At 46.8% G+C, this 23,205-nt stretch overlaps 1 protein-coding gene across 4 annotated transcripts in view; it reads left to right on the top strand.

Annotated features, from left to right (window-relative positions):
- The window catches only part of foxp4 (forkhead box P4), a 239,960-nt gene extending 218,136 nt beyond the window's left edge, over positions 1 to 21,824 (top strand). For 2 of the 4 annotated variants that reach the window (XM_065000782.1, XM_065000786.1), the window contains exons 11-18: positions 1,643 to 1,726; positions 7,094 to 7,325; positions 7,516 to 7,592; positions 7,752 to 7,853; positions 13,046 to 13,167; positions 18,123 to 18,189; positions 19,091 to 19,266; positions 19,341 to 21,824. In XM_065000782.1, the coding sequence (XP_064856854.1) occupies positions 1,643 to 1,726; positions 7,094 to 7,325; positions 7,516 to 7,592; positions 7,752 to 7,853; positions 13,046 to 13,167; positions 18,123 to 18,189; positions 19,091 to 19,266; positions 19,341 to 19,494 (1,014 nt within the window). In that variant the 3' untranslated portion in view covers positions 19,495 to 21,824. The remainder of the gene's footprint in view (positions 1 to 1,642; positions 1,727 to 7,093; positions 7,326 to 7,515; positions 7,593 to 7,751; positions 7,854 to 13,045; positions 13,168 to 18,122; positions 18,190 to 19,090; positions 19,267 to 19,340) is intronic. The other 2 variants (XM_065000783.1, XM_065000788.1) reach the window with 1 other exon arrangement.
- The last annotated feature ends 1,381 nt before the right edge of the window (positions 21,825 to 23,205 follow it).

Genomic DNA, 23,205 nt, shown 5'->3' on the forward strand with positions numbered 1-23,205 from the left:
GGTGTGTTGACACACTGACTGACACACCCTCCTGTTCACACTGACTGAGATGTCTCTCACACACCCTCCTGTTCACTAGCTAGCCCCTGGCTGTGGTGTGTTGACACACTGACTGAGATGTCTCTCACACACCCTCCTGTTCACTAGCTAGCCCCTGGCTGTGGTGTGTTGACACACTGACTGAGATGTCTCTCACACACCCTCCTGTTCACTAGCTAGGCCCTGGCTGTGGTGTGTTGACACACTGACTGAGATGTCTCTCACACACCCTCCTGTTCACTAGCTAGTTCACTAGCCCTGGCTGTGGTGTGTTGACACACTGACTGAGATGTCTCTCACACACCCTCCTGTTCACTAGCTAGCCCTGGCTGTGGTGTGTTCTGACTGAGATGTCTCTCACACACCCTCCTGTTCACTAGCTAGCCCTGGCTGTGGTGTGTCTCTCACACACCCTCCTGACACTGGCTGACTGAGATGTCTCTCACACACCCTCCTGTTCACTAGCTAGCCCCTGGCTGTGGTGTGTTGACACGCTGACTGAGATGTCTCTCACACACCCTCCTGTTCACTAGCTAGCCCCTGGCTGTGGTGTGTTGACACACTGACTGAGATGTCTCTCACACACCCTCCTGTTCACTAGCTAGCCCCTGGCTGTGGTGTGTTGACACACTGACTGAGATGTCTCTCACACACCCTCCTGTTCACTAGCTAGCCCCTGGCTGTGGTGTGTTGACACACTGACTGAGATGTCTCTCACACACCCTCCTGTTCACTAGCTAGCCCCTGGCTGTGGTGTGTTGACACACTGACTGAGATGTCTCTCACACACCCTCCTGTTCACTAGCTAGCCCCTGGCTGTGGTGTGTTGACACACTGACTGAGATGTCTCTCACACACCCTCCTGTTCACTAGCTAGCCCCTGGCTGTGGTGTGTTGACACACTGACTGAGATGTCTCTCACACACCCTCCTGTTCACTAGCTAGGCCCTGGCTGTGGTGTGTTGACACACTGACTGAGATGTCTCTCAGTAGAGATGCAGGAGGCGTTTCCACAGGCTATAGCACAGTAGCACCCACTAAACTGCAGTTAGCAATGGCAAACAGTGACGAGTGTCTGCAGGCTAGTGTGTCTGTGTCTGTGAGGGTGTGTGTGTAATGTGTGAGAACATGTTAGGTGTGTGTGTGTGTGTGTAGAGAGGGTTCCCATCTCTCTCTGTGCCTGGGGAGACTGGTGCTGTAAGACAGTGACAACAGCCCTGAGAGACACACACAAACACCACCACATGCTAAATCATAGACTAAGGGGACGCCTCTTTCTCTAACACAAACACCCATTACTTCACACCCTCCCTAAATATCTGTGTTTACTGCTTTAATGGGCGGCTGATGTTGCATTGACGCTGATGTGGCTTGACTGGATATTATCAAGTCCACAGTGTGAGAATAAACCTGCAGTCTATAAACAACAAGACAAACCCAGGTTGGTGTGACTGGAGCTTGATTCTTTTCCTTACTACCGTGCTTCTCGTCTATGACAATAGTAATTATTGACTCAAAAAGGACAGTTTTGCTGACGTGTGTGTGTGTGTGTGTGTGTGTGTGTGTGTGTGTGTGTGTGTGTGTGTGTGTGTGTGTTTCTCAGCTGGCCAAGGAGAGTGAGCGGCTGCAGGCCATGATGACCCACCTGCACATGCGCCCATCGGAGCCAAAGCCTTTCAACCAACCTGTGAGTACCTGACCTCTCACCCCTGACCCCTTACCCTTCACCGTGCTGTAGCAGGTGTTTGGTGTTTGCATCCTCTGTTGATCAGTGGGGCTTACACTTGGCCTTTATTCACTTTAGTGTTATGTATAGCGTTCATTATTAGTATGTAAATATGCATAAGGGGTGTTCTACATGAGCACAGGTCCCTGTAATAAACTATTCGATAATGGAGTAATAATCTGATTATAAGAATCTTTTAATGTGTGTGAGCCATCCATCATCCTGCCCTGTTGAGACAGTGTTAATTTCTATCATAATGACTCAAATATTTGTCAAAGACTATAACTGACTAAATAGACCCAGAAAAAACTATTAACTAATGAAAAATATTTTCATTTCAGTTGACTAAATCGACGAGGGGAGAGTCCTAAGTGGACTGGAAGAGAGTTTTTGGAGAAATTGAGAGCTTTTCAGTGATAAGCACAATTAATATTAGCAGCACAGATGTGCAGTGCAGTTCTGTTCAGCAGTGGGAAGGACCTATATTCTCTCTGGTGAGCTGTGGGGGAGCAAGTGATGAGTGTGGGCAGTTCGGCTCCACTCCGCCTCTGATGATACACATCCTCCGGTGGTACACATCCTCCGATGATACACATCCTCTGATGATACACATCCTCCGATGATACACATCCTCCGGTGGTACACATCCTCCGATGATACACATCCTCTGATGATACACATCCTCCGATGATACACATCCTCTGATGATACACATCCTCCGATGATACACATCCTCTGGTGATACACATCCTCTGGTGATACACATCCTCTGGTGATACACATCCTCTGATGATACACATCCTCTGGTGATACACATCCTCTGATGATACACATCCTCTGATGATATACATCCTCTGGTGATACACATCCTCTGGTGATACACATCCTCTGATGATACACATCCTCTGATGATACACATCCTCCGATGATACACATCCTCCGGTGGTACACATCCTCCGATGATACACATCCTCTGATGATACACATCCTCCGATGATACACATCCTCTGGTGATACACATCCTCTGGTGATACACATCCTCTGGTGATACACATCCTCTGATGATACACATCCTCTGGTGATACACATCCTCTGATGATACACATCCTCTGATGATATACATCCTCTGGTGATACACATCCTCTGGTGATACACATCCTCTGATGATACACATCCTCTGATGATACACATCCTCTGATGATACACATCCTCTGATGGTACACATCCTCTGGTAATACACATCCTCTGATGGTACACATCCTCCGGTGGTACACATCCTCCGATGATACACATCCTCTGATGATACACATCCTCTGATGATATACATCCTCTGGTGATACACATCCTCCGATGATACACATCCTCTGATGATATACATCCTCTGGTGATACACATCCTCTGATGATACACATCCTCTGATGATACACATCCTCTGGTGATACACATCCTCTGATGATACACATCCTCTGGTGATACACATCCTCTGGTGGTACACATCCTCTGATGATACACATCCTCTGATGATACACATCCTCTGGTGATACACATCCTCTGGTGATACACATCCTCTGATGATACACATCCTCTGATGATATACATCCTCTGGTGATACACATCCTCTGGTGATACACATCCTCTGATGATACACATCCTCTGATGATACACATCCTCTGGTGATACACATCCTCTGATGATACACATCCTCTGGTGATACACATCCTCTGGTGGTACACATCCTCTGATGATACACATCCTCTGATGATACACATCCTCTGGTGATACCCATCCTCTGGTGAAACAGGCATCCTCTGATGATACACATCCTCTGGTGATAAACATCCTCTGGTGATACACATCCTCTGATGGTACACATCCTCTGATGATACACATCCTCTGGTGATACACATCCTCTGGTGATACACATCCTCTGATGATCACATCCTCTGATGATAAACATCCTCTGGTGATATACATCCTCTGATGATATACATCCTCTGGTTTTTCACATCCTCTGATGGTACACATTTTACATTTATAGGCAACATTTCTAAAAGCATTTTCCATATAAAAGCTAAAACACATTCACCACCAGCCTCTAGTAAAGCTACCCTTTGCCTTTAAGAAACAGGCTACTTTATAAAAAATGTAAAACAATCGCACCATTGAGTTTAATAGTAAAACAGTTTAGCTATGTTTTCTCATTCCCTTTATAAAAGGCATTTATAGAAAATTTATAAAAGGCTTCATAGTCTCACCCTCCCATTTTAAAACTGCATTTCATAATCCAGGTTCTGTGTAGCCAACATTCATAAGTCTCATTTTCCTCAGAAAAACAGGTTGATTCTAAAGCCCTTATAAAACACATTCAAAAGACATGACCCATAACACATTCGGCGCACATTTTTCTTTCTATCATGCATTAGCTGGACACATTTTACATTTATAAAACACATTTATAAAACACATTCATAAAACACATTCATAAAACACATTTATAAAACACATTCATAAAACACATTATAAAACACATTCATAAAACACATTTATAAAACACATTCATAAAACACATTCATAAAACACATTCATAAAACACATTCATAAAACACATTTATAAAACACATTCATAAAACACATTCATAAAACACATTCATAAAACACATTTATAAAACACATTCATAAAACACATTCATAAAACACATTCATAAAACACATTTATAAAACACATTCATAAAACACATTCATAAAACACATTCATAAAACACATTCATAAAACACATTTATAAAACACATTCATAAAACACATTCATAAAACACTATTATAAAACACATTCATAAAACACATTTATAAAACACATTCATAAAACACATTCATAAAACACTATTATAAAACACATTCATAAAACACTATTATAAAACACATTCATAAAACACATTTATAAAACACATTCATAAAACACTATTATAAAACACATTCATAAAACACTATTATAAAACACATTCATAAAACACATTCATAAAACACATTCATAAAACACATTTATAAAACACATTTATAAAACACATTCATAAAACATTCATAAAACACATTTATAAAACACATTTATAAAACACTATTATAAAACACATTCATAAAACACATTCATAAAACACATTTATAAAACACATTCAAAAAACACATTTATAAAACACATTCATAAAACACATTCATAAAACACATTTATAAAACACATTCAGAAAACACATTTATAAAACACATTCATAAAACACATTCATAAAACACATTCATAAAACACATTCAGAAAACACATTTATAAAACACATTTATAAAACACATTCATAAAACACATTTATAAAACACATTCATAAAACACATTCATAAAACACATTTATAAAACACATTCAGAAAACACATTTATAAAACACATTCATAAAACACATTCATAAAACACATTCATAAAACACATTTATAAAACATATCGCAGGCCATTCTAAAACTAGGCTACATAATAACCAGACTGTTAACCATTTGTTTAGGATACACCTTGTTCAGTCATGTTAAGTCATTAGCTAGCTGTAGCTAACAACCTGGGGCACGTTCAGCAGAACGCAACGTTTTGGAACGGTCAGATAGAAATATGCTATGTAGAACAAACATGCCTCTCTGACATGTTGAATAAGGATTCCCAAACTTTTCACTCAGGCCTTAGCTCCCGTACTTTGCGAAAACTGGTGATACTGGTGATATTGTCGCTCTTTCATGTGCAATATCTATGTAGGCTGAATTAGGAATTTACATGGCCAGATAAATGTTCTATAATATAATATTAATCTTATATATGTTTATCATATTTTTGTGATGTGACTAAAATTTGACTAAAATGAAAGGAAATTTAGTTGACTAAAATGGTCCAGTGTTTTCATCATTTTGACAATTACTAGACTAAATCATTAGTCAAATGACAGAAGACTAGACTAAATGTAAAAAAGAGTGCCAAAATGGAAACTGTGTTGAGGGATGAAGCTCTGTGTCTCCGGGCAGGCTGGCTGGCACAGGCAGGGTTGTTATTAGGTATCTAATGAATATTTCATTATTCAGATTGACGAGGAGTCTTATTAAAATATGAAGATGTTGAAATTAATTGTCAATTACAAGTGGAGTGTCTTAATTTGAGGGGATATAAATGGTTGCAGTGGAGCAGCGGCGGGGTGTGTGTGTGTGTGTGTGTGTGTGTGTGTGTGTGTGTGTGTGTGTGTGTGTGTGTGTGTGGAGCCAACGCAGGGCATCAGCTGTCGTTAGCACCTAATGGGAAATCAGGAAGAGGCGTGTTTTGTGTCGTCGTGGGAGACAAGCCTCGGGGTCAGCGATTTGAGGAAGAGGGTGGAGGGGAGGAGTCTTCAGAATTGCAACAAAGCTTGCCCTCAATTGAGAGGGTTGTGGTGTTGCCTTGGTGATGTGGCCGGGTTCCAAAGCTAATGAAGTACCTGTTTTACAGAGGGATGGAAGGAGAGGAGGGAAGGAGAGAGAGAGAGAGAGAAGTGCTAGAGAGAAAGAAAGAAATAGAGGCAGATTTCCAGAGCTAATGAAGTAGCAGTTAAACAGGCCTGACCCCTAACCAGTCCAAATGGTACAGACCACTCGTCTGGAGCAGACAGGGAGAGGACAAGTTGGGGGGGAGGAGGATTGGTTAGGACTGGAAAGACAGTGAAGGACAAATAGAAGGGAAGGTGAACGAGAGAAAAGGGGGAAAGAGAAAGAGGAAGGAAGACAGAGCTCTGTATAAGAAAATTCAGATAATGCTCGCACTCTCTTAATCTCTCTCTCTCTATCTCTCTCTCTCACTCACACACATGTCCATGATGGTTTTAATTAGTTCTAATCTAGCAGCCCTTGGAAAAGCGTCCCTGAGTGACTTAGAGGACTGGTTTCCAGTTCCCATTGCTCCTGTGGGCTCTGCCTAATTGGGCCGAGCTGGGCCGTGAAGAGAGCGTGCCACCGCTGTGTGTGTGACCACAGAGGCCTTCACACACACAAACTCCCATTTCTTGCTTTGTTTTTCTTTTGTTCACTGAGGGCTAATAGCAGTGTGTGTATGTGTCTGTGTAACTGAGTCTGAGGTCTTTGTTTTGCTGTTAATGATCATATGATAGATATAGTCTTTGTGCCATCTGGGCATCACTCTTCATGTCTTTGTGTATAATGTGTCTGAGAGGGTTAGATAAGTCGAAGCAACATAGCTAACTGTCCATCCATCCTACCAGAGAGCAAGCTACAACCAGGAATGATGATGGTCCCTTTCGGATGATGTCACATCCTGTTTCCTTCCCCAGCTGAACCTGGCGTCCAGTGGCTCCCTGCTGAAGAGGGAGAGCGAGGTGTACCCCGAGGGTCTACCTCACCCCCCCACCTCCGCCACCGCCCCCATCACCCCGCTCCGCCAGGGCCCCTCTGTCATCAGCTCCTCCAGCCTGCACTCACACTCACACCCGCACGGCGTGGGACCCATACGCAGGCGCATCGCAGACAAGTTCTGCACCCCCATCGCCTCAGGTATACGAGAGGGTATGCATACAACCCTCAAAAACACACACTTGTGTACACACAAAAAATTTAATATATACAAGCATACTGGTAAACACATGCTCACAGTCTTTCTCCCTGACTGACTTACAAACACACACACACACACACACACACACACACACACACATATATATATCCATGACTAATGTGGTGTGTGTTTTCTCTGTAGAGCTGGCACAGAACTGTGAGTTCTATAAGAACGCTGATGTCAGACCTCCCTTCACCTACGCCTCTCTCATACGCCACGTAAGTCTCCTGTCCTCCATTTATCTTCCTCTCTTCCTTTTCTCTTCCTGTCATCTCCTCTCATCTTCCTTTCCTCCTCCCCTCTCTTCTCTCATTTTAGTATTGTGATAGCTCCGTTGAGACGTTGTCTAATGTTGTCCCCTCTCTGTCTCTCTCTAGGCCATTCTGGAGGCTCCAGACAGGCAGCTGACTCTTAATGAGATCTATAACTGGTTTACACGAATGTTTGCCTACTTCAGGAGAAACACAGCCACATGGAAGGTGAGTCCACACACATTCCTACACACACACTCCTCCGCATACACACATGGTCACTCACCTACTATACATACACTGCATATCCACACACACACAGATTAGACAATATTCCTTCCCACACACACCCACACACTCTCACACACACTCGGCAGCCTCAAAAACTGACATGGCCATTGAAACACCAAGCTGTTTTGATGATTATAAGCCATTTTACCCACAATGCCCTGAGTGGAGTGTGTGTGTGCGTAAGTGTGTGGACTCACTCCATGTGGCTGTGTTTCTTTACAGAGGTGTTAAATTGACTTACCCCACCCCCTCCCTCCATTCCTTCCTCGCTCTTTTTCCCTCCCTCCATCCCTCCCCTTCCTCCCTCCCTTTCTTCCCTCCCCTTCCTTCCTCCCTCTTTTACCCTCCCTCCATCCCTCCCCTTCCTCCCTCCCTTTCTTCCCTCCCCCTTCCTTCCTCCTTCTTTTACCCTCCCTCCCTCCATCCCTCCCCCTTCCTCCCTCCCCCTTCCATCCTCCCTCTTTTACCCTCCCTCCATCCCTCCCCCTCCCTCATTTACCCTCCCTCCATCCCTCCCTTCCTCCCTCCCTTTCTTCCCTCCCCCTTCCTTCCTCTTTCTTTTACCCTCCCTCCCTCCATCCCTCCCCCTTCCTCCCTCCCTTTCTTCCCTCCCCCTTCCATCCTCCCTCTTTTACCCTCCCTCCATCCCTCCCCTTCCTCCCTCCCTTTCTTCCCTCCCCCTTCCTTCCTCCTTCTTTTACCCTACCTCCCTCCATCCCTCCCCCTTCCTTCCTCCCTCTTTTACCCTCCCTCCATCCCTCCCCCTCCCTCTTCTTCCCTCCCTCCTGGTCTTCTGAAGAGTTCTGTGAACTCTGACATGGCCTACGAAGACGGTTCCACTTAGCTTAGTGGAAACACATCTCACTATCACAGAGCCTCATTACAGTCACACACACACGCAATGGCTTCTCTCACACACACATTCTCACAAACACACTCCGCAGTCCATGACTCACACACAGACTCACACACACACCTGGCTGGACCTTGACAGTGTAGGTGCTGACCCATTTCTACTGAAGCCTCATTCTAATTTGAGTGTCAGTTCCTCCGGAGAGAGGGAGATTGAGCGAGAGAATGAGAGAGACAGATGAGAGGAGGGGTGAAGAGGGGGTGTCATGGCCCGAGCCTCGCGCTAATAGCCTTGAATTGGGAAGGGAGGGAGAGAGGGACTAAGGCAGGAAGGGAGGGAGAGAGGGACTAAGGCAGGAAGGGAGGGAGAGAGGGACTAAGGCAGGAAGGGAGGGAGAGAGGGACTAAGGCAGGAAGGGAGGGAGAGAGGGACTAAGGCAGGAAGGGAGGGAGAGAGGGACTAAGGCAGGAAGGGAGGGAGAGAGGGACTAAGGCAGGAAGGGAAGGAGAGAGGGACTAAGGCAGGAAGGGAGGGAGAGAGGGACTAAGGCAGGAAGGGAGGGAGAGAGGGACTAAGGCAGGAAGGGAGGGAGATGCCAGCCTGGAATATCTTTGCCGCCTCATTTCACCTTTATGAAATTTTACAATGAATGTATTCTCCCGCTTCCTCTCCACCTAGGTCCGGCCCTTTAAATATCTACCTTTATATATTAATATATGTATGGAGTGTCCAGAGGTTTGGCCTGTATTAAGTATAGAGGAAGATGTATGTTCTTTAATGGGCCTGGTTATTTCTTGAGGAGAGCTAGTGTCAGCCATGGGAAGTCATTGATCAGAGAGAGAGAGGGATGAGGGAGAGGGATGGGAGAGAGGGATGGGAGAGAGGGATGGGAGAGAGGGATGGGAGAGAGGGATGGGAGAGTGGGATGGGAGAGAGGGATGGGAGAGTGGGATGGGAGAGATGGATGGGAGAGAGAGGATGGGACAGAGGGATGGGATGGGAGAGAGGGATGGGAGAGAGGGGATGGGAGAGAGAGATGGGAGAGTGGGATGGGAGAGAGAGATGGGAGAGAAGGATGGGAGAGAGGGATGGGAGAGAGAGGAATGGGAGAGAGAGAGGGATGGGAGAGAGAGGGATGGGAGAGAGAGGGATGGGAGAGAGAGGAATGGGAGAGTGGGATGGGAGAGAGAGAGGGATGGGTGAGAGGAATGGGAGAGAGGAATGGGAGAGAGGGAGAGGTGAACTGCAGACTGTTCAGTCAGAGAGCGTTAAACAGTGATTTAATTTCTCCAAGGTTCTGAATATGGTTGAGAACTGCTTTTTATGGGTAGAGAGCAGGGTCACATTCAGTAGAATATATTACAGCAAAATATCATTTAAGAGTCTGTCTTGAACGTTTGGTACCAACGTGGTACCTTTAAGAATTCCAATATCACATTGAGGACAATATTTGAAGGGCTGTTCGCTGAAAGGTAAGAACTACACATCTGTTGTGTGGGCACTGTGACACACACGCGACCTCTGTAACACCCCTACCCTCCTCTCCTTACCCCCAGCCTCATCCCTACCCCCTATACCTCCCCTAGCTGTACCCCTACACCTCTCCCATCCCCTCTCTCCCATCCCTCTCTCCCACCACAGGCCTTACCCATACCTCTCTTTTCCACCTGTCAACCTTCTCCCCTTTCCCACATTTCCCCTTCCCCTTCTCTACACCTCTCCTCGCCCCAACCTCTGCAGGATGTGTTGTGTTTATGTGCGTGTCTGCTGGGTGTGTGTGTGACGTGTGCTGTGACCTGCGGTAAATGACTGCTAATGTTTTAACTGTGCGAATTAGGCTTTCATCACGGAGACAAATGCAAATAGCAGAGAATTCAGAGGAGCAGCAATGGCGGGGTGGCGGGCTGAGATTGGGGTCATACTCATTTACAAAACGGAGCATCACGGCTTGAAAGAGAGGGGGTGTGAGGAGGAGAGGGGCGGGGGGTGGTCTGGGGCTGATTATGGTTTGTGTAATTATGTGTGTGTGTGTGTGTGTGTGTGTGTGTGTGTGTGTGTGTGTGTGTGTGTGTGTGTGTGTGTGTGTGTGTGTGTGTGTGTGTGTGTAATTACGGTGAGGAGTGATGCACGCTCTGCCTGTCCCTCCCTCACGGATTAAAAAAGCGTGTCAGAGAAAATATGCAGGATTTAATTATAGACAAATTAAAATTGGTAATGAAATTGGGCATGAACAAACTACAAACAGCAGATGAAAAGGGAGGACGGTCCCTAGGGGAGTGAGCTGCAGATAGCGGTGTGTGTGTATGTATGTGTGTATGTAGATTGTGACTGATGAAAGACGTTTTAAAATAAAACTAGGGAAGGAGATGCACATCCTTGTCTTATTTCCAGCTACAGACAGAATAGTGTGTTTAGTGTGTGTGTCTCTGCCGGGCTCCTGTGTTTAGTGTGTGTGTCTGCCGGGCTCCTGTGTTTAGTGTGTGTCTCTGCCGGGCTCCTGTGTTTAGTGTGTGTGTCTGCCGGCTCCTGTGTTTAGTGTGTGTCTCTGCCGTGCCCCTGTGTTTAGTGTGTGTGTCTCTGCCGGGCTCCTGTGTTTAGTGTGTGTGTCTCTGCCGGGCTCCTGTGTTTAGTGTGTGTGTCTCTGCCGTGCCCCTGTGTTTAGTGTGTGTGTCTCTGCCGGGCTCCTGTGTTTAGTGTGTGTGTCTGCCGTGCTCCTGTGTTTAGTGTGTGTGTCTCTGCCCGGCTCCTGTGTTTAGTGTGTGTGTCTGCCGGGCTCCTGTGTTTAGTGTGTGTGTCTCTGCCGGGCTCCTGTGTTTAGTGTGTGTGTCTGCCGTGCTCCTGTGTTTAGTGTGTGTGTCTGCCGTGCTCCTGTGTTTAGTGTGTGTGTCTCTGCCCGGCTCCTGTGTTTAGTGTGTGTATCTGCCGGGCTCCTGTGTTTAGTGTGTGTGTCTCTGCCGGGCTCCTGTGTTTAGTGTGTGTGTCTCTGCCGGGCTCCTGTGTTTAGTGTGTGTGTCTCTGCCGGGCTCCTGTGTTTAGTGTGTGTGTTTAGTGTGTGTCTCTGCCGGGCTCCTGTGTTTAGTGTGTGTGTTTAGTGTGTGTGTCTCTGCCGGGCTCCTGTGCTTAGTGTGTGTGTCTCTGCCGTGCTCCTGTGTTTAGTGTGTGTGTCTGCCGGGCTCCTGTGTTTAGTGTGTGTGTCTCTGCCGGGCTCCTGTGTTTAGTGTGTGTGTCTCTGCCGTGCCCCTGTGTTTAGTGTGTGTGTCTCTGCCGTGCCCCTGTGTTTAGTGTGTGTGTCTGCCGTGCCCCTGTGTTTAGTGTGTGTGTCTGCCGTGCTCCTGTGTTTAGTGTGTGTGTCTCTGCCGGGCTCCTGTGTTTAGTGTGTGTGTCTGCCGTGCTCCTGTGTTTAGTGTGTGTGTCTCTGCCGGGCTCCTGTGTTTAGTGTGTGTGTGTCTGCCGGGCTCCTGTGTTTAGTGTGTGTGTCTCTGCCGGGCTCCTGTGTTTAGTGTGTGTGTCTGCCGTGCTCCTGTGTTTAGTGTGTGTCTCTGCCGGGCTCCTGTGTTTAGTGTGTGTGTCTCTGCCATGCTCCTTTACAGGAGCCATTAGTTGACTTCTTTGTCTGAACAAGTTTTTGTCATATTTGATTCTGTTCAGAACAACTACAAATAACCATTACAAGGTTCTCTTTTCAGGCAGGCTCTCTACATGCTTATGAAAGCAAATGATCTCCTTCTCTCTCCCTCTGTGTCTCTATCTCCCTCTTGTCTCTCTCTCCCTCTGTATCTCTATCTCCCTCTCTCCCTGTGTATCTATCTCCCTCTGTATATCTATCTCCCTCTCTCCCTCTGTGTCTCTATCTCCCTCTGTATCTCTATCTCCCTCTGTATCTCTATCTCCCTCTCTCCCTGTGTATCTATCTCCCTCTGTGTCTCTATCTCCCTCTCTCATCTCTCTCTCCCTCTGTGTCTCTATATCCCTCTCTCATCTCTCTCTCACTCTGTGTCTCTATCTCCCTCTCTCGTCTCTCTATCTCCCTCTCTCCCTGTGTATCTATCTCCCTCTGTATCTCTATCTCCCTCTCTCCCTCTGTGTCTCTATCTCCCTCTCTCATCTCTCTCTCCCTCTGTGTCTCTATCTCCCTCTCTCGTCTCTCTCTCCCTCTGTGTCGCTATCTCCCTCTCGTCTCTCTCTCCCTCTGTATCTATCTCCCTCTCTCCCTCTGTATCTATCTCCCTCTGTATCTCTATCTCCCTCTCTCGTCTCTCTCTTTCCCTCCATTTAGAATGCTGTGCGCCACAACCTGAGTCTGCATAAGTGTTTTGTGAGGGTGGAGAACGTGAAGGGAGCCGTGTGGACGGTGGACGAAGTGGAATACCAAAAGAGAAGACCACCAAAGATGACCGGGTATAAACTCATCACACACATTTATCTGCCTGCCTGCCCACCCTGGCTCTCATCACACACATTTATCTGCCTGCCCACCCTGGCTCTCATCACACACATTTATCTGTCTGCCTGCCCACCCTGGCTCTCATCACACACATTTATCTGTCTGCCTGCCCACCCTGGCTCTCATCACACACATTTATCTGTCTGCCTGCCCAACCTGGCTCTCATCACACACATTTATCTGCCTGCTCACCCTGGCTCTCCTCACATACTTTTATCTGTCTGCCTGCCCACCCTGGCTCTCATCACACACATGTATCTGTCTGCCTGCCCAACCTGGCTCTCATCACACACATTTATCTGCCTGCTCACCCTGGCTCTCCTCACACACATTTATCTGTCTGCCTGCCCACCCTGGCTCTCCTCACACACATTTATCTGTCTGCCTGCCCACCCTGGCTCTCATCACACACATTTATCTGTCTGCCTGCCCAACCTGGCTCTCCTCACACAGATTTATCTGTCTGCCTGCCCACCCTGGCTCTCATCACACACATTTATCTGCCTGCCTGCTCACCCTGGCTCTCCTCACACACATGTATCTGTCTGCCTGCCCAACCTGGCTCTCATCACACACATTTATCTGTCTGCCTGCCCAACCTGGCTCTCATCACACACATTTATCTGTCTGCTCACCCTGGCTCTCCTCACACACATTTATCTGCCTGCCTGCCCAACCTGGCTCTCATCACACACATGTATCTGTCTGCCTGCCCAACCTGGCTCTCATCACACACATTTATCTGTCTGCCTGCCCACCCTGGCTCTCATCACACACATTTATCTGCCTGCCTGCCCACCCTGGCTCTCATCACACACATTTATCTGTCTGCCTGCCCACCCTGGCTCTCATCACACACATTTATCTGTCTGCCTGCCCACCCTGGCTCTCACCACACATATTTATCTGTCTGCCTGCCCAACCTGGCTCTCATCACACACATTTATCTGCCTTCCCACCCTGGCTCTCATCACACACATTTATCTGTCTGCCTGCCCACCCTGGCTCTCATCACACACATTTATCTGCCTGCCCACCCTGGCTCTCACCACACATATTTATCTGTCTGCCTGCCCAACCTGGCTCTCATCACACACATTTATCTGCCTTCCCACCCTGGCTCTCATCACACACATTTATCTGTCTGCCTGCCCACCCTGGCTCTCATCACACACATTTATCTGTCTGCCTGCCCAACCTGGCTCTCATCACACACATTTATCTGCCTGCCCAACCTGGCTCTCATCACACACATTTATCTGTCTGCCTGCCCACCCTGGCTCTCCTCACACACATTTATCTGTCTGCCTGCCCACCCTGGCTCTCATCACACACATTTATCTGTCTGCCTGCCCACCCTGGCTCTCATCACACACATTTATCTGTCTGCCTGCCCACCCTGGCTCTCATCACACACATTTATCTGTCTGCCTGCCCAACCTGGCTCTCCTCACACACATTTATCTGCCTTCCCACCCTGGCTCTCATCACACACATTTATCTCCCACATGAATCCGCCTGCCTGCCCACCCTGGCTCTGATGATAAGTGTGTGTGGGTGATGTGTGTGTGAGGTTATAGGTGTTGGCATGTATAATTGCGTCATTATTACTAGTGATGCACTGATATAACATTTTTGGCCCTTACCGATATCTGATATTTTCCTTGCCAAAAAAAACCTGATACCGATAACCGATATTTAAAATGTATATTTATAATTTTAGCAGACTTTTAAGAATTCTAGTACAGTTAAATAGTTAACACACACACATGGACACAGCAGTCTAAGGCACTGCATCTCAGTGCAAGAGGTGTAATAGGTCGGCACACAAACACCAGCTTCGTCCGGGTTTGGCCGGGGTAGGCCGTCATTGTAAATAAGAATTTGTTCTTAACTGACTTGCCTAGTTAAATAAAGGTTACACACACTGACCAAAAAGTTATTTTGTTGGCATTTTCTTATGTCCCCATTACCAGTAAAACAATCAAAACCTATTTATTTCACTTACTTGCTGTGCTGTTTCGTTGCTCAGTCATTTCATTCTCAACCAGGATTTCTATAGAACGCCGTTTGAGTCTTTGCGTGTCAAAAAATATAGTATTTAACACTATTTGACGTGTCAAATAAGCTTGTTGACCAATCAGGACCTGAATATGACTGCACCTCACATAATCATTTAAAGGGTTCATACATTTTTTACGTAGTTATTAGTATTTCATATGTCACAACGGTTCATCGATACGTATGCTATGATGCTGATAAAGTTGTCTCGCGCACCTACAGTGCTGGTCATTACAAAAAATCTAGCTAGCTGATGGATGCAAACAATGTTCTTCCCCAAAAACATAGCAGAACGACATAATCTGTTTCAGTAGCTATAGTTAGTTAGCTAAATATATAGATAGGTGTCATCATCTAAATAACACTAATTTATAAGACAGTTCTTATTTGATTATTGGTGGTCGGACCCATCAATGTGAAGCTAGCCACAATAAGGATTAGCTGCAATTGTGGACTTTGCGGTTATCCTTCAAAATAAAAGTATGGCATAAATCTACTATTTGTATTCATTTGCATTACTGTCAATGGCATACTTTTATTTTGAAGGCAAACCGCAAATTCACTATTGTGCCTAATCATTACCGTGGCTAGTTTAACACATAACCTGGTGCGGTTGAGCCTCAATAGCCAGATGAAGCTAACTGGCTGCTTATAACGTTAGCTTTGGGCAACAGGGTTAAGTAGCTGGCTAGCTATTTATTTTCATGAACTGAAGTTCAATTTCAATAGGCAAACAACAAGTGGCAACCTAGCTAATATTACTCACAGGATTCTTAAATCATTGCTAAGAATAATAAAATGACTGCAGGTTCTACTGGTCATTGTTTTTGGGCTGGTTGTGTTGGTGCTAGCTAGGTACCAAGCTAAACCTAGCTACACCAGAAGTTTTGGTCAAACAAATGATGCTTTATTACCAACACAGTATTGTAAACACATCGTTCGTGGCCGGTGTTTTCTTGCTTGCAGAATGTTTTGTACAGCTTAGACAGTGCTACTGTATCTTTTTTTTTTACACGTAAAGACCCAAACAACGTTCCATAGTATGTATGTTGTGAAGCTAATGGCAGTGATGTCAGGATGAGCCTGCAGGAAGGGTACCACATGAGGGAGGAGGATGTCTTCCCTGTAACGCACAGCATTGAGACTGCCTAAAATGACAACAGGCTCAGTCCGATGATGCTGTGACACACCGCCCCAGACCATGAAGGACCCTCCACCTCCAAATTGATCCCGCTCCAGAGTACAGGCCTCGGTGTAACGCTCATTCCTTCGACGATAAACTCAAATCCGATCATCACCCCTGGTGAGACAAAACCGCGACTCGTCAGTGAAGAGCACTTTTTGCCAGTCCTGTCTGGTCCAGCGATGGTGGGTTTGTGCCCATAGGCGACGTTGTTGCCGGTGATGTCTGGTGAGGACCTGCCTTACAACAGGCCTACAAGCCCTCAGTCAGGCCTTTCTCAGCCTATTGCGGACAGTCTGAGCACTGATGGAGGGATTGTGCGTTCCTGGTGTAACTCGGACAGTTGTTGTTGCCATCCTGTACCTGTCGCGCAGGTGTGATGTTCAGATGTACCGATCCTGTGCAGGTATTGTTACATGTGGTCTGTCCCTGCGAGGACGATCAGCTGTCTGTCCTGTCTCCCTGTAGCGCTGTCTTAGGCGTCTCACAGTATGGACATTTCAATGTATTGCCCTGGCGACATCTGCAGTCCTCAGGCCTCCTTGCAGCATGCCTAAGGCACGTTCACGCAGATGAGAAGGGACCCCGGGCATCTTTCTTTTGGTGTTTTTCAGAGTCAGTAGAAAGGCCTCTTTAGTGTCCTAAGTTTTCATAACTGTGACCTTAATTGCCTACCGTCTGTAAACTGTTAGTGTCTTAACGACTGTTCCATAGGGGCATGTTCATGAATTGTTTATGGTTCATTGAACAAGCATGGGAAACAGTGTTTAAACCCTTTACAATGAAGATCTGTGAAGTTATTTGGATTTTTACAAATGATCTTTGAAAGACAGGGTCCTGAAAAGGGGACGTTTTTTGTTGTTGCTGAGTCTAGGTATGCACGTCAGCTTTGACAGCGGTTTTACACATCGGGGCGTTAAACTGGACATTCCGATATGTTCACCCCTAATTATTACCAAGGGGTTAACTCAGGAGTCAAATTTAAAGGCCTGCTCTGTCAGTGTGTGTGTTTCATATCTAAATGTGTGAATGTGTGTGTTTCCCATTCTACGTATTTGTGGACACCATTACTGTGCTGCTGTCTATGATGCAGGGTGGAGAGAGGTTTGTTAGCGTGAAGCGTGTGTCAACAAATCTTCACACACGGAAGACAGAGGCTTGTTAACATGTGTAACAAGATTTTCAATTCCAACTGCCAGAGAAATCAGGCCATATTACACAATCAAACACACACACACTTAAATACACACATGCCTGCACAGCAGATATCAGAGACTGGGAACCGCTGTTGTGGGTGTGTTAACAGCATCTGTTTACAGTATGTGTGTATGCTTGTGTGTGTAGCGGGTGCATTTGTAAGTTGTTTTTGGCTGCAGCTGCTCCTTTACACACATGCACACAACATGTGGGCAGCAGGTAGCCTAGCGGTTCGAGTGTTGGGCCAGTAACTGAAAGGTCGCTGGTTCGAATACCTGAGCCAACAAGGTGAAAAACCTTACGGTTACTGGCCCGGCCCTCTTAACCGCTAGGCTACGTGCTGCTCTGTGGCTGACCCTGTAAAAACAACACATTTCACTGCATCTACCCAGTATACGGGAGATGTGTTTAATTCTAATCTCCACCTATTTCTTTCTCCCCCCTCTCTCTCTTTCGCTCTCTCTCTAGGAGTCCTACTCTGGTGAAGAATATGATTTCAGGCCTGGGCTTCGGTTCCCTAAACGCCAGCTACCAGGTTAGTGTACACACCTACACACACACTTAGTTAACAAGTTAGGCTATTTAGTGACACGTGCACACGTCCAGAACACTCCTCCCCACATGCACACACACACCTCCCAACACACAGACGTACAGTGGTTCTTCCTTTAACATACTGCAGCACAGCTGGCGAGGTGCCGCAGAATTCTGTGGCACATTATTTAAGTGTCAGCCATTGTTGCCAGAATGACGCAATTTGCCACAAATTTACCACAAACGGTCGCAGCTCAAAACTTTTAAAGGAAGAACCATTGCACACATACACCTTTACTCCATCCGACTATGACTCAGATGACTTATAGCATCAACTATTTGTCAATTAACGTCACTGCATGAAATTTGTGCCTGTCCTAGAAAATCAATTTCAGTCACTATCACATGCACACACTCCCTGGGCAAACCAACCAGCAATGAATGGTCTCTCACTTTCACTCTTTCTCTACCCCCTAACCCACCCGCTCCCCACCACACACACACACACACACACACACACACTCACACACACACACGCCACTAAACCCTTGAGCAGTGAAGTGTAGTGTGCAGGAGCCCCCTAGTGGTTGTATGTGGTAATCCTGAAGAGTTAGTCATCCAGGCAACACTGCTTTAGTCTTCAGCATGACTGATTATCAAATCAACGTTTATTCGTCACATACTCAGTTTACAGCAGGTTAAAACGGTGCAGCGAAATGCTCAGCAAGTACAGCAACAGGACTAAACAGTCAAAGCATCTGTGTTACTGAATAAATACATGGGTTCTTCTTGCTCACAAAGTTTATTTGTGGATCCATAAATACTTGAAGTCAATTGTGATGTATGTGAGTGTCTTTTAATGTAAATCTGTGTGTTCTTGTGTGTGTTTGTGTGTGTGTCAGGCGGCCCTTGCAGAGAGCAGTTTAACTCTACTGAACAGCCAGGGCCTGGTTAACCCCTCATCTGCCGCCAGCCTCAACATGCTGCATGGGATGGGTCATGATGATGTCAGCTCCACTGTGGAACAGGTCAACAGCAACGGCAGCTGCAGCCCTACACTCAGCCCACAGCAGTATGGGTAAGACACACACACACAAACACACTCCGTCTCTCTTTCTCTGTCTTTCTCTAACGCGTCCCTCTGCCTTTCAGACACCAGGTCCATGTGAAGGAGGAGCCCACTGAGATCGAGGAGGACAGCCGCTCCATGTCGCTCATGGCAACTGTCACTCAGAACATGGCATTGCCTAGCGATCGCGATGACCGCGATTTGGATGATGAGCTTCCCACCGAGGAGCTGGAGTAGGATTGGATGAGCTGAGCCAGTGGACGGGACTTTGAGGTTTAATCCCGCCTGCTCCATTGGAGTGAAGCGAAATGATGACCACATAAAAAAACAAGATAGAGATAAAAAAAAAAAGATAAAGATCATGATTTTTATAAAGCAAGAAACCAACAACATTGACAAACAGGGTTAGACCTCCATTACATACCCACGCAAAAATAACACTCTGGAGCATTGCTTTATACCCACACATTTTCACCCACCTCACCCCCTCCTCCTCCTCACCCGATGAGCAGCGTATTGTCAGAGACACAGCTCTCAGTGGTGATATGGAGGGAGGGTCCCCTCTCCTCTCTCCTCTCCCTGTTGATTCACACAGATGGTCTGCCCGCCCTACAGTCCTTTAGTGCTGGTAGTTTGATGTTCACACCACTACAATATACATACAGGTGTGTGAGAGAGAGTGTGGAGAGACACACATCAGATCATGTGTATATATTGTTTGGAACAGTCACCAGGAGGTGTATAACTCTCCTCCTCTTCTCCGGTCATGTTAGTTTCTTTTTCTTTTCTTCCTTTGCCTGAAAGAACTGCTGGGCTTTGAGATGGAAGGAAGAACAGTGGTTTTCTCAAGGATTACTCCACCTGCTCACACATCAGAAACCAAGCTTACAAACCAGTCAGTGATCCATAGGTGGGACTGAGACTGGATTGCAGGATTCTGCCCTATTCCCACTCTCTAGCCATTCTCTGCCCTATGCCCACTCTCTAGCCATTCTCTGCCCTATGCCCACTCTCTAGCCATTCTCTGCCCTATGCCCACTCTCTAGCCATTCTCTGCCCTATTCCCACTCTCTAGCCATTCTCTGCCCTATGCCCACTCTCTAGCCATTCTCTGCCCTATTCCCACTCTCTAGCCATTCTCTGCCCTATTCCCACTCTCTAGCCGTTCTCTGCCCTATTCCCACTCTCTAGCCATTCTCTGCCCTATGCCCACTCTCTAGCCATTCTCTGCCCTATGCCCACTCTCTAGCCATTCTCTGCCCTATGCCCACTCTCTAGCCATTCTCTGCCCTATTCCCACTCTCTAGCCATTCTCTGCCCTATGCCCACTCTCTAGCCATTCTCTGCCCTATGCCCACTCTCTAGCCATTCTCTGCCCTATGCCCACTCTCTAGCCATTCTCTGCCCTATGCCCACTCTCTAGCCATTCTCTGCCCTATTCCCACTCTCTAGCCATTCTCTGCCCTATGCCCACTCTCTAGCCATTCTCTGCCCTATGCCCACTCTCTAGCCATTCTCTGCCCTATTCCCACTCTCTAGCCATTCTCTGCCCTATGCCCACTCTCTAGCCATTCTCTGCCCTATGCCCACTCTCTAGCCATTCTCTGCCCTATGCCCACTCTCTAGCCATTCTCTGCCCTATTCCCACTCTCTAGCCATTCTCTGCCCTATGCCCACTCTCTAGCCATTCTCTGCCCTATGCCCACTCTCTAGCCATTCTCTGCCCTATGCCCACTCTCTAGCCATTCTCTGCCCTATGCCCACTCTCTAGCCATTCTCTGCCCTATGCCCACTCTCTAGCCATTCTCTGCCCTATTCCCACTCTCTAGCCATTCTCTGCCCTATTCCCACTCTCTAGCCATTCTCTGCCCTATGCCCACTCTCTAGCCATTCTCTGCCCTATTCCCACTCTCTAGCCATTCTCTGCCCTATGCCCACTCTCTAGCCATTCTCTGCCCTATGCCCACTCTCTAGCCATTCTCTGCCCTATTCCCACTCTCTAGCCATTCTCTGCCCTATGCCCACTCTCTAGCCATTCTCTGCCCTATGCCCACTCTCTAGCCATTCTCTGCCCTATGCCCACTCTCTAGCCATTCTCTGCCCTATGCCCACACTCTAGCCATTCTCTGCCCTATGCCCACTCTCTAGCCATTCTCTGCCCTATGCCCACTCTCTAGCCATTCTCTGCCCTATGCCCACACTCTAGCCATTCTCTGCCCTATGCCCACTCTCTAGCCATTCTCTGCCCTATGCCCACTCTCTAGCCATTCTCTGCCCTATGCCCACTCTCTAGCCATTCTCTGCCCTATGCCCACTCTCTAGCCATTCTCTGCCCTATGCCCACTCTCTAGCCATTCTCTGCCCTATGCCCACTCTCTAGCCATTCTCTGCCCTATTCCCACTCTCTAGCCATTCTCTGCCCTATGCCCACTCTCTAGCCATTCTCTGCCCTATGCCCACTCTCTAGCCATTCTCTGCCCTATTCCCACTCTCTAGCCATTCTCTGCCCTATGCCCACTCTCTAGCCATTCTCTGCCCTATGCCCACTCTCTAGCCATTCTCTGCCCTATGCCCACTCTCTAGCCATTCTCTGCCCTATGCCCACTCTCTAGCCATTCTCTGCCCTATGCCCACTCTCTAGCCATTCTCTGCCCTATGCCCACTCTCTAGCCATTCTCTGCCCTATGCCCACTCTCTAGCCATTCTCTGCCCTATGCCCACTCTCTAGCCATTCTCTGCCCTATGCCCACTCTCTAGCCATTCTCTGCCCTATGCCCACTCTCTAGCCATTCTCTGCCCTATGCCCACTCTCTAGCCATTCTCTGCCCTATTCCCACTCTCTAGCCATTCTCTGCCCTATTCCCACTCTCTAGCCATTCTCTGCCCTATGCCCACTCTCTAGCCATTCTCTGCCCTATTCCCACTCTCTAGCCATTCTCTGCCCTATGCCCACTCTCTAGCCATTCTCTGCCCTATGCCCACTCTCTAGCCATTCTCTGCCCTATGCCCACTCTCTAGCCATTCTCTGCCCTATGCCCACTCTCTAGCCATTCTCTGCCCTATGCCCACTCTCTAGCCATTCTCTGCCCAAGCCAGACAAGACTCTCTTTACTCATTATGACAAACAAAAAAAGAAGACATTGTTTCCCCCCCAACAAGACCATTTGGTGCTTTACTCCTCCTTCATGTGTGATAGAGTGATGGGCACAGGCCAACCTGAGAGAGAGAGAAAAAGAGAAGGAGGAAGGAGAGATCATCCACACAGAGATATCTGACTAAAATAGTTTATGATTATGGAATACAAAACATATTATATCCAAAAAGTGGTGGCTTTTTCACCTCCTTCTTTCTTTGATGTTATCTTCATTTATTTTTTAGGATTCATATTTCCATGGTGATATAATTCTCTTTCAAAGTGTATTTTGTAAAAATGCATTGTGTTTTTAGTTTTTATTAACTCTGCTTGTTCACACCATTCCAAACTAGTATTGGTGGCAAAGAAAGTGCAGTATTGTCCCAAAATTCCCCATACCCCAGCCCACCATGAATACCTTTCTGTGTGTCTGGGTTTTCCCGTTTAGATGGCAGGAGATTGAGAATAGCACTTAGGATCGAGGGCCTCAGCTCCTGAGAACACTCACCAATAATCCCAACATTATCATCCATTTGTATTATTCCTTTTCAACTAACTTTCATTCCTTTTCATTTTATCTTCTCGTAGTTAGTTGAGAAACATCAGCTGTGATACAAAGCAATGCTTGAAAAAAGACATTATGGCAGTCAGAGAATACCTCACCCCACAAATTTCTGCCCGGAAGTGTGTGCAAAATGTTAAAGAAGTAAGGGGGGATTCTTTGTGTGGGACACCAAAACGTGGCAACTCTGCTCAGTTTCATTTCAAAGTTCTATTGTTACTGTAGTTACTGTATAGAAGCTGTCTGCAATTCA

This window comes from Oncorhynchus nerka, linkage group LG2, assembly GCF_034236695.1.
Source record: "Oncorhynchus nerka isolate Pitt River linkage group LG2, Oner_Uvic_2.0, whole genome shotgun sequence".
Classification (NCBI taxonomy): domain Eukaryota; kingdom Metazoa; phylum Chordata; class Actinopteri; order Salmoniformes; family Salmonidae; genus Oncorhynchus; species Oncorhynchus nerka.